The sequence below is a fragment of the Carya illinoinensis genome, chromosome 12, assembly GCF_018687715.1.
Source record: "Carya illinoinensis cultivar Pawnee chromosome 12, C.illinoinensisPawnee_v1, whole genome shotgun sequence".
In the NCBI taxonomy this organism is placed as follows: Eukaryota; Viridiplantae; Streptophyta; class Magnoliopsida; order Fagales; family Juglandaceae; genus Carya; species Carya illinoinensis.
In genome coordinates, this window is record NC_056763.1 from 19,466,196 (window position 1) to 19,478,688 (window position 12,493).

General features: G+C 38.0%; 1 protein-coding gene across 1 annotated transcript in view; it reads right to left on the bottom strand.

Annotated features, from left to right (window-relative positions):
• LOC122290241 (callose synthase 10) overlaps positions 1 to 12,493 on the bottom strand; it is an 86,453-nt gene that overhangs the window by 26,193 nt on the left and 47,767 nt on the right. Inside the window, exons 24-34 of the mRNA XM_043097842.1 lie at positions 9,815 to 9,912; positions 9,605 to 9,686; positions 9,353 to 9,513; positions 9,081 to 9,201; positions 2,668 to 2,765; positions 2,488 to 2,578; positions 2,233 to 2,393; positions 2,017 to 2,126; positions 1,101 to 1,235; positions 869 to 937; positions 618 to 789 (exon numbers count right to left, since the gene is read on the bottom strand). Coding sequence (XP_042953776.1) covers positions 618 to 789; positions 869 to 937; positions 1,101 to 1,235; positions 2,017 to 2,126; positions 2,233 to 2,393; positions 2,488 to 2,578; positions 2,668 to 2,765; positions 9,081 to 9,201; positions 9,353 to 9,513; positions 9,605 to 9,686; positions 9,815 to 9,912 — 1,298 coding nt within the window. The remainder of the gene's footprint in view (positions 1 to 617; positions 790 to 868; positions 938 to 1,100; positions 1,236 to 2,016; positions 2,127 to 2,232; positions 2,394 to 2,487; positions 2,579 to 2,667; positions 2,766 to 9,080; positions 9,202 to 9,352; positions 9,514 to 9,604; positions 9,687 to 9,814; positions 9,913 to 12,493) is intronic.

A 12,493-nucleotide genomic window follows, 5' to 3' on the forward strand; every position in this document is an offset into this window, starting at 1 on the left:
ATGTAGAATGATGTTTTTGCAAGAATTAGATTATCATAGGTCATGCCTCTTAGACTGGTGGATTCCCTAACAAATTGGAGAGGCCTCCAAGGTAATCCTCAAGTGGTAGCAATCTGGAGAATGGCCCCAATATGTACGTGTTGGTGTGGGAGAAAAATGATAAAAGCTTCGAGGATTGTGAGAGGACAATGGATAAGCTTAAAGTTCTTTTTTTTTTGTAAACTTTGTTCTTATGGGCAAGGGTCATTGATTTCAATGGACTAAATGTATATGATTTTCTACTTTCGGTTGTAAACCCTAGTTAGGTACTTCTCATGAATACTTCCAGTGTACTTGGCCTATGCCTTTTTTCTTATGAATAAAACTTCTTGATTACCTATATTAAAATAAAAAATAAAAAATAAAAATTGTAAATGACTAGAGACTGAAGTGCTCAACATGAACGAAGACACTTAGCCATAATGCCTAACATTCATAGGCATTTTACCCAACCTTATATTAACACAAATCAAGAATAAAAATTCCTCTTTGCATTCAACAACACCAAAGGACTAACTCTAAACAAAACTGGAAAAAAATAGTTCAATCAATAAATGAATATATCATAACAACTATACCTCTGCAACAAAAGAGCAATGTCAGCAGCCTCCGGCAACTTTTTTTGTTTTTGTTGACCATAAATTTGGCATGACACCACATACGTAAACTTCAAATCTGCTTGTGCCCGTGATTCGGGAGACAACTCAAAACCTTGAGTTGTGGAGAAGCCCAATTGAGAATAACCATCCACTGTAGATTTCACAAAATGTGAGGGCCTCCTTTCATAATAGAAGATTTGTAAATTCATAGAATTTCAAAAAGCAAATACCTCCCAGTAGTCTCCTTTCCAAATAACTCTGGAGCATTAAAGCCCTTCTATAATACATCATACCACGCACTAAATTTCCAAGACAAAACGCAAAATATAGAGAAGAAAAAAAGGTATTAATGATGGCATCTAACCCATGAAAAACAAAGACATATAAGTTATAGCAGAAGTACACAAGCTTCCAAAAAATATGATAATAAAGGTGAATCTGGTATTATTATCAAGTTCTAACCAGTCCTAGCAAGAGTCTGCCCCCGATAAGAAACCCAAAACCGAAGCTCCAAAGAATCACTTGAACTCTCTTGAAGATCCGCATCTCTAGTATCCCCACCTCGGCCAATCCGTTCCAAAAAATTATTCCATTCATCTAAAAAGAAGAAAGATCTCATTCACATATCATAAAGATAACAGGCAGATATCAACACTGACGTAAATGAAGAAAAAGACCCCCTAGCCCCAAAAAATCTTTTTTTGATAAGTAAGGAAAATATATTATAAGCACAAGGGGGACAGCCAAAGTACACAGGACGTATACAAGAGAAAACACCCAACATAAGAAGGGAACCTTTAGGAAATTATAAAGAGGTCAGAATCTTGTGAACCTTTAGGGGAACCTTGTAAAGAGGTCAGAATCTTATAAAGAGGTCAGAATCTTGTAAAGAGGTCAGAACCTTTAGGGGAACCTTATAAAGAGGTCAGAATCTTGTAAATCCCTGTATAAAGGACATAAGAGGGGAACCTTTAGGAAATTATAAAGAGGTCAGAATCTTTTATCTGGTGTTGCACGGTTTAGGTTAGCAGATGTTACGGATGGACTATTTTGGGTAATCCTGTCGCACGATCAACTCGTAAGCCTATTGGGGGGTGCAAGGGGAAGGAGCAACCTATTGATGTGCTCCAATCAGGTTTTCACAGGAATAATTATTCTTTATGTTGTTATCAGCATTGGTAAGATACACACTATTCTTATAGGAGGAGGTACCATTTGAGTTAGAGCTTATTGGCGTCAGGGCATTATTATTCCAGTTTCCAATTAATTCCTTTTCATTGATACTTGAATTTGAAAAAATGTTATGTACTTCTTTTACATTTATCAGAAATACTTTCCTAATGGGAACAATTGTCAGTTGAGAGAGAGAGAGATAGACCTGGAAAAATCTTCTGAAGATAGAAAAGAATAGAAATTCCATCTTCATTTTCAACCCGCAATTCAGAGGAACTATAGAGAACAGTCTCACTGTAGTATGGAGTGAAGACACTATCCACAAACAAAAATATTAAAACATTACTTTTTATAAGGAACAAAATTCAAATATAATAGCTCATATTAGTAAGGAAAATCACCTCCACGAAGATAGAAGTACCTGAAGGGAAGCATTTCACTAACTGGCTTTGCTGCAGGCATGTCCATGAATAACGAATTGGTAAAGAACTCTAATCTTCTTCTTGCTTCAAGATTCTTTGGAACATTAGCTGCAGATTCCTTTACAGTAAGAAGAAGATGCAAGCGCTTCACTTGCTCTATCTGTGGCAACAAACAGGATGAAACTGCCCTGGTAAATGCAGACTGCATTGTAAAAGAAAAAGGAGGGAAACAGGGTGCTTCCAGAAATGCTTACAATTTCTGGATCCTTGGGCCATTCTATACTAGAAAAAAGTCTTCCTTCATTTCTTGCTCTCGCCAAAAGGTTCCACGTATCAAGCTGCTCCCTGGAGAAATAAAAAATCAACAAAATTTACAAATTTCGAAAAAGGTTATCATTCCAATTACCTTCTGCATCATTTGACCAATCAAGTACCTCAAATCAGAAGAAAGCAACTCATGTGTGACTACATCATATAGCTCGAAAAGAGCCTTTGCAGCACCTCTTGCGAGTTCAGGCATTTCATTCCGTATCTGACACAAATCACTTGTTATGAACATAATAACCACCAATAAACACAATATATTTTTGTACGAGTTAAGATAAATTACAAAAGAGTGTCCTCTCAGCACAGAATAAGTGTACAAGAGATCCACCTAACAAACAAAATAAAAAAGTGCTACAAATTATTGAAGAGTAGAACAGAAAAAACATCACTATTGAGGACCACCATCCAATGATATAAGAAATCAAGAAAGGATGACTTAAGCTCCAAACTGGCTTTTTGCAATCTTTAAAACTATGCTCATTTCTATCCCTCCAATTACACCAGAATAAATGAGATCGGGTAATTCTCCAAAATAAAGCATACGGAAGGCTACCGAACAACTCTTTCCAGCATGCTAACAGAGCCACCACTCAGGAAAGCATAAACACAATCTAACTCGAATAGGTCAAAGATAATGTCCTGCAAGTGCTATCAAAGCCTCAATGTGGTAGAAAGTGGTCCACTGTTTCTCTATTCTTAAACAGACAACACTGATTGATCACTTGAACTTCCCAATTCCTCACATTAACTAGGGTAAGGATTTTCCACGAGAGTCACTTTCCAAATGAAGCAAATAACTTTGGGGGGTCTTATTTCTCTAAATAAGCTTCCAACTGAAAAGGGCCCTATCATGAGCATTCAATACATTGTAAAATGACTATACCTTGAACATTCCTTTACTAGATGAGCATCAAACCATTTTATAATCACCATTGAGTCCCATTCGACTCGAATACCACCAGTCAAAGAACTCTGTGAAGATATCAACCTCCCAGTCATCAGCTTCCTAGACAAAGTTTAGTTACCATTGATGAATCAAGAAAGAGTTTGCAGTAATCCACCACATAAGCATCCATAAAATGAGCGATTCTAAAACTCTGAGAAGGCAGCTTTCAAGGATTGATCATCACAACAGAATGCTCTTGAACCCGTCACCCAACACAAATCTAATAAATCAAAAGCAACCCCCCCCCCCCCCCCCCCAAAAAAAAAAACTCCCCTTTTTTTTATAGGAGAACAATTATATTATATTAATACGAATAGGCAAAGCCCAAATACATAGGTAGTATACAAGAGATTACACCTATTTAGGGGGAATAAATAGAAATAAGAAAAACATGAAAATCAAGGCCATTGAGAATATTGAACCAAGAGCCCTCTCTCGAGATTTGGGTGGCATCTTCTCTGTCAAAGGGTTCCCAGCCTCTAGATGTAGCCCGTGTGTTGATTTCAGCACATGGGAGCGGTGAGGGGGAGGATTTGGGGCCATCCGAGAGGTCTTTTCTTGCTGAGGATAAGATAGGATCGCTGATGGCATTGTAGTGGGCATCAATGGAAGATCATGAGATGGATGGGGAGCCTATACCGTTGAAGGCTTTACCACCAGTTCAGCATATGGTTTCAGACTGGGTTTGGAATAAGGTGCGGGAGATTCAGCATTGTGTGGGGCTGGAGTCTGAAGGATTCAAAGAACTTTGCTAACGGCTATTGAAGTAAGAAATGTGCAGATCAAGAAATCTGGTTCAAAAAAACAGCAGAAGCTCAAGCGATTAACTTGGTCAATTAATTATGAGGGCAGTTCAAAGGGAGGGGGTCGACAATTTCTTTATGAAGCCTAAGATTATATCATGAAATGTCCGATGGCTAAACGAGGTTAATAAGCGCCTGCGGATAAAACATTTGCTCCGAGGGTGGAAGGTGGATATTGTGTGCTTGCAAGAAACCAAGAAGGAGAATATTTCAAGAAGCATCATCAAAAGCTTATGGAGCTGTTCATATGTTGATTGGGTCTTTCTTGCTTCGATAGGGGTGTCGGGGGGTATCCTAATTATGTGGGATAGAATGGTGGTGGAAAAAATGGAGGAATACATCGGGGAATACACAGTGGCTTGTTCTTTTCAAAATGTGGAGGATAATTTTTTATGGGCATTTGCTGGAATCTACAGACCGACCTCAGACAGCAGCAGAAATTCTTTATGGGAAGAGGTGGCTGGTTTACACAGCTGGTGGGAACTTCCTTGGTATATAGATGGGGATTTTAATGTTGTTAGATTCCCAAGTGAAAGATTGGGAGATAGCAGGTTGCGGCCAGCAATGTCAAATTTCTCAGATTGTATTTTTGACTTGGGTTTGGTGGACCTTCCTCTCATGGGTGGTGCATTCACATGGTCCAATAATCAGCCATGGTCTAAATTGGACAGATTTTTAGTTTCCCCGGAGTGGGAATCTCATTACTCAGAGGTATGTCAAAAAAGATTGCCTCGCCTTTCTTTTGATCATTTCCCTATTTTACTTTAAATTTGAAAATATGTGGCCAAAAACTGACAGATTTGTGAAGCAGGTTAGGCAATGGTGGTCGTCCTATCAAATCCAAGGTACCCCTAGTTTAATCCTGGCAAGTAAATTGAAAGCCTTGAAACAAGATTTAAAGCTTTGGAATGCGCAGTCTTTTGGTGATATAGGCAACCAAGTCATTATTGGAGGAGCTTCATGAGGTAGAGAGAGCATAGGAGGGAAGGGCCCTATCACCAGAGGAACTAGCTTGGAGAACAGAACTAGCCTCAGAACTAGAGAGGGTTACCCTATTGGAGGAGATTTCTTGGCGGCAAAAATCTCGAGCTTTGTGGTTGAAAGAGGGTGATCGCAGCACGAAATTTTTTCATAGTGGCAAATTCCCATAGGAGAACTAATGCCATTGAAATGATGAATATTGACGAAACTGTTTGCGCGAAGATCCTTGTGATCCAAGAACATGTGGCTGGATATTTTGAGCAATTACTTACTGAACCAGAGGGGTGGAGGCTGAAGATTGATGGGCTACCTTTTGAGTCCATTGAATAGCAAAATGTCATTTGGTTGGAGAGGCCGTCTGAGGAGGCTGAGGTTCATGAAGTGGTAAGGAAGATGGTCAAAGACAACGCACCTGGGCCAAATGGATTTTCTACTTCCAAGCTTGCTGGAAAGTGATAAAGGATGACATAATAAAGGTATTTCATGAATATTTCTCGGTTGGGAAATTTGAAAAAAGCCTTAACACCACTTTTATTTCTCTTATTCCCAAGAAGATTGGGGCATCGGAGGTTAAGGATTATCGGCCCATTAGCCTTGTGAAAGAAGAGACCTTACAAGAGCTTACACCTATTTAGGGAAAGAAGAGACCTTACAAGAGATTACAAGGTGCCAGCAAATCGATTGGGAGGAGTATTGGGGCGGATTATTATGAAACCCCAAAACGCATTTGTACGGGGAAGACAAATACTGGACTTAGTACTCATTGCCAATGAATGCTTAGATAGTAGAATCAAATCGGGCAACCTGGCTCTTGTGTGCAAGTTGGATATGGAGAAAGCCTGCAATCATGTCAACTGGGATTTTTTCTTATACTTGCTTGGGCAGTGTGGTTTTAGGGAGAGGTGGTGCAAATGGATTCGATGGTGCACTTCTCAGTTTTGGTGAATGGCTGCCCAGTGGGTTTTCTTAACAGCTCCCGAGGCTTGAGGCAAGGGAATTCTGTGTCCCCATTTCTCTTTGTCATGGTCATGGAGGCATGTAGCATAACGATATCAACGATGGTTGATAATGGGTTTCTGACAGGTTTCTCGGTTGGTGACACAGATTAAGGTACTATTCAAATGTCCCATTTGTTGTTTGCATACAATACCCTTATTTTTTGTGAGGGAGAATTATGCCAGATTCAGGCTTTAAGGGGCATTTCTACTTTGCTTTGAGGCTGTCTCCGGGTTAAAAGTGAATTTATCCAAGTCAGAGTTGGTTCCAGTTGAGTAACGTTCGTAACATCCAAATGCTGGCTAACACTCTTGGTTCTAAGGTCTCTTCTTTCCCTAAATAGGTGTAATCTCTTGTATACTGCATGTATACTTGGGCTGTGTATATCCCCCCCCCCCCCCCCAAAAAAAAAAACTCCTAATTTGTTTTCCAAAGATCAACCCAGAAAGACACATTTGCTTAATGGGAACACCAACCTCCTCCCAAGCTTCCATTCTTCATGTCCACTAGTACCCAACTAGAAACAATCACCACCTAGCATAGGAAAAAGCAACGCAGGTAGAGGAGATGATCATGGCCAACTTCTGAACACCCCCCCCCCCCCCCCCCCCCAAAAAAAAAAAAACCAAAATTTGCCCCCCGAACAGCATCTTCACAACAAGTAGATTAAGAATCCCCAAGTATATAGTAGCACCATTTATATATCCCCATTTGCCCCCTGAACAACATCTTCACAACAAGTAGATTAAGAATCCCCAAGTATGAAATTTACTTTGACGGGAGACCCAAGTACTTGATGGGCAAGGAAGAGACCCTACATCCCAAGATACAGGTCATTCCTCCAATATCACCCACTGCTTCAATTGGGACTAACTCTGATTTGGCCATATTAATTTTCACCCCTGAGAAAGCTTCAAATAAGAACACAAAATGCTACTAGCGGAGCTGATCTGAGTTGGCCTAAAAATAATCAAGGTACCATTCACAGAAAGGAGGTAAGATATAAAAAGCTCCTCAATATTTCTGGATCCCACTGCAAATCCTATAATAGTCTCCTATTCACAGAAGCTGACATCATTTGAATCAACTCCCAAGAGCTTTTAGAGAAGCCTGAAGTGATACCATCAATCAAAACAAAGTGCACATTAGATAAAGGTGTGTTCTTATCACCCTCTTTCGTGTTCTGTGTTTTGGGTTGTGCGCCCCTGCTTTAATTACCTCACTTATGAAAAAGAGTCCGCAATTCACGAGCTAATAGCCTTTTCAATGTGGCCTAAATGAATGAATGACGAAGGGGCCTTCTGGCACTTCTGATCTTGGTTTACTATTTGCAAGTTGAAAATGACCTATGAGAATACCGATTTGTCTTTAGTAGCATGAATTTCGGCTGTAACTTTATAAACACCACCTACTAGGCTAATAGACTAGAAATCGCCCTTGGCTTCTTTGGAATGACAATGACTGTACCATTAAAACTCTTCTCAAAGCTGCCTCTCGAGTGAAACTCATGTGATACTTTCATAACATCCTCCTTCACAACATCCCCACAAAATTTGAATTGTTCTATGTAAAATCTCTGTCAAAATTATAGCCGAAGGATTGGAAGAAACGATGCCATCAACCAGTAAGATAAATTATTTCTTCAATGTGAATTAGCCACCTGATGAAAAAAATTCATACATTTATTCCCTTCTTGACAAAACAATGACATCTAGTATCTCAAGTTTAACAAATTTGACACATCAAGATTTTTATTGGAATCACTTTGAGTGGTAGTACAGCATTCAACATCACAAAAATTCTTTACCAAAAGTAAGAGGCTTACTGCTCAAAATGAACTATCAATGACACTTCACATTTTGTAGCAACAATGGGTAATGCTTCAATTCAAATTTGAACTACATACAGCCCCAAAAAGGAGAACCAATAAGGTAATGGAAGCAACACAAAGCACCTAAAATGGCATAGTGCATGACAATGAAGGAAAAATATCTAGCCAAAACTACCACATTCATGTGGACCAAGAAACAAAAGCTCAAACAAAGCCACACCAATCATCCAGAAAGCAGTGTGCTAGTGGTAGGCTTATTTGTAGCCTAAATAGACTGCAAGTCATAATCTACCATCACATAAAATGGTCTTATTTTAAATCTAGCCCCCCAACCACACAAAAAAAGTTCATCTTATAGGAGTTGGAATATAATTTCTGTAACATCTCTCAAAAGGATAGATAAATGGAAAAAAAAGGAGGTTGCATGCTATAATTGAATACTGGTGACAATCTTTTGGATCCTGCGAACTTTGTGATTCCAGGAATAAACAAATTATTATAACACAAGTCAATATAAGGATAAAATAAAAAAAAATCCAAAGCACCACATATATACAGCATACCAGATACAGGCACATTGCCACATTGTGCCAGTGCATTATACAATGTCCTGATGTTGAACAGAGATCTATATTTGGAATCTTGGCTAAAAACACTCCCTACTGGATATAAATAAGAGATAATATTTATATAAACTACAACTGATATTCTTATGTTGGCAAGAGAAATTGAAAAAACATTTACAATACATAAATAACGGAGAAAAAAATTATATCTGTTGAGAGAAAACAGAGGAATGACCTTAAATGAAGAACGAAGGAAAAAATATTAACCAACTAATAACCCCCAGCCATTCAAAAAAACAAGTAGCAGATATGGTAAACACAATTTGTATATCAGTGTAAGTCCCAGTGGCATTAATTCCAGCAAGTTAAATGATGCACATAGTTACATAACATATACCAGGAGCCCAGTCAACGCTGTAAATCTTGAAAGCACCACTGGAAGCTTCTCAAGCGATAAGGTTATAAGAAGTGAATCTTCCAATATACTATTGTTTATCTCACGGAATATCCTTTCCACCCTATCAATGTCACCAATAAAGCACAAAAATATAATTAAAAAATACATTAATGATTACACATAACATACGAATATCAATTACAATCAGCAAAGCTTCTAAACTAGATGCATAGAAATTCAAACAAATAATATCATGGAAGAGAGAATCTCACCAAAGACTACCTTCACCGTCAACCAAGGAATGCAAAATTTTTTCAACACTGTAGTAGCACTCCCGAACTGCATATGCCATGTACTCATCCCTACATATTCTATTCCAAAGATCTGCCTGTGTGTCTTTGCAGTCCAAGGCCAAATCTATTGCCAACAAGATCTGGTAAAAAGAAAAATTATCAGCAGATATATTTTACTACAATATTTCCCAAAAGAGTTGATCACCAATAATATAACAGGGTAAAATCCACCTTGCTGCTAAGAAGAAACAAAGGCCATTGTACTAATCTCAGACTTCCTGTGTTGCTAGGAATAGATAGTAAGTCCATCTCCCTGAAAGCATTAGAATGATGAAGTTATGTATGAATAATAATTACAACACAATAGCAAATAAAAACATAATGAAGGATTACAATCACATTTTTCTTCCTTTTTGAAAAAAGCTTTGTCTTGCGATTTACCTATTACTAATATAATCTTCCTCACGCAAACTTTTGATTATATCATTCCAAAATGGAGAAAACATTGCTGCATACGTCTTGTTCATATTCTCAGAATCCTGCAAAAAAATACATAAGAATAACATGTAGCCAGACAAAAAGTGTAAAACTTGTATGCCGGATTTATTCAAAAGAAAAAAATGTCCATTGAAGACAAAAAAATAAAAATAAAAAATAAAAAATAAAAAATAAAAACTGAAAAGAACATGGGAAAAAAAAATATTTTAATCACAACTTTGGAAATATTGCAACAAAAGGATGTACGGGTATTCTGCATTGCTTCTTAGAAAAAAATTTAAAAGCCACCAACCAATTCAAAGGTAACAGGTACAAACAGAGCCAGTTGTCAAATTTCTGTCATATTTGAGTGGGCATTTTCAATTTCACATAAACTCTGCTAATCAATAGAAAAATGGTGTGTTCTTTACTTATGCCAAAGAACAATAATGTATCATGTGGTGTATCTGGTTGGAAAGAAATGCGCGCTGTTTTGAAGACAAGGAACACACTATGGAGGAGCTAAAGAACTTTTTCTTTCAAACTTTATTGCTTTGGTTTTCTGCTATTGTACTAAATGGGGACAATGTCCATGAGTTCCTGTCTTTGATTCCTCGCTCGTAGAATGTTTTTAGGTACCTGATGTATACTTCTACAAGGGCCATGCATGTTATCTTATGATCAATAATATTTATCTTTTACTTATCAAAAAAAAAAAAAACTTATGCCAAAGGTTTCCCATATGTGTTCTTTTGCTTGTTGACCACTAAAAGTTTCTAGTGAAGCTTGTAATTATTTCTCCTAGATATGTGAAATGGAAATTCAGCTCCTCTTTGCTCATATTCTAGTCTCTCTAACGAAAGTATCGTTTGTGTGCTCACCTCTGCTCTTTAAGGCCCCTTTTTCTATCCTTTGAAGCTGCTTCTGGTGGAATGTGAATTTGGCTAGGTCAGAACTTGACCATGTAGGTAATGTCTCTAATGTGGATAATTTGGGTAACATTTTGGGGTCCAAGGTATCCTCCTTGCCAATTATATATCTTGGCCTCCCTTTGGGTGCCTTTTTCAAGAAAATGTCTATTTGGGATGTGTGACTGAAAAGATTTGAGTGCCAATTGACTAGTTGGAAGAAGATGTATTTGCACAAAGGATGTAGGATCACTTCGATCAAGAGTACTCTCTCTAATTGACTACATATTCCCCTTTTTGTTTCTCCTGAACATTAGCATGACTGGTCAAATAGAGAAAGTACGGTGGGACTTCTTTTAGAATGGGCCAGGTGAAGAGTTCAAATTTCATAAATTAAACTAGCCCAAAATGTGCTCTTCGAATTTTTTACATGGTCTGCGAATTCGAAACTTTTTCTTGCTCAATTATCCTTCTAGTAAAATGAATTGCATTATTAACATGAGAGAGAGGCCTTGTGGAAAGTCATGGTGGATTCTAAATTGATTATGCTCGGGGCAGGTGGTGTTCCAAGGTACTTGGTTACAAGGGGTGGGGTCATGGAAAAATATCAGGAGAGGATAGAGGATGCTTTGTAGTCATACTAGATGTAGGTGATGGCACTAGGATTAGTTTCTAGCATGACTTCTGACATAGTCAATGGCTAACCTGTTGCAGTTTTCTAATCGCTCCCTCACTGCAACGTTATTAATTATAGAACAACCTTTTTTTTTCCTTATTAAAACAATAAAATTAGAACAACCTTTTTTTTATAGGCACTGGTGTCCAAGAACAAAGTCTCAACTAATCCTGGGGATGCACAGGCCCTCAGCAAGGAGTTTCTTGCAAGTGCATCTTGAGTAATTCAAGGGGAAGTTCCCCCCGTCCAATGGCCCCTATAAATTGTTTGTACCTAAGGATTTGAACCTTAGACATAGAGGGAGCATAACACCAAGACCAATGCCCTCACCACTTGAGCCAACCACTAGGAATTATTTTTAGAACAACTTATGACTAGAAGGTTGATGCCTTTGAAAGAAGTTCTTCAATCTCTTGTACCCTTCTAGATTATATCTTTGAGGTGCAATGGTGCATATAAGATTCCCTCAGCCCGTACCTAGAAAGGGAAATTCACCGTCCAATCTTTCCATAAAATTTTAACTGAAAACAGTAACACCTTCCCTCAGAGGAATAATTAACGAACATCGTCACCTCTAAGAACAGCTTTCTTTGCTTGGACGGCATCCTCAGGAAAGATTCTCATCATAAATAAAAAAATATCATATCATTGTGACCAATTGGTGCTATATCAGTCGAAATAGCAAACAATTTATAGAACACCTTTTACTCCATTGCGAGATTTCCATCACCTTGTGAAATGACTTTTTCAATGAAGTTCAGTTGGCTTGGGTTTTCCTAGAAGGTTAGTAGACCTTTTTGCCATTTGGAGAGGGTATTGTGGAATCACACAGATTGCAGTAGAATGAAAGATGGTTCATAATTGTCTAGTGTGGTGTATTTTGAGGAAAATGAAAATGCTTGTTCCTTTGGGTAGCTACCACATATTTTCATCGGCTAAGTTTCCTTTATTTTTTTGTCCTTTTTCCTATCTCTAATAAAGTGTCCTCTTGTATACTTTAAGTGCACCTGGACGATTCCTTTCACTTTTTCAATAAAATATTCAACTACTTTTGATGAC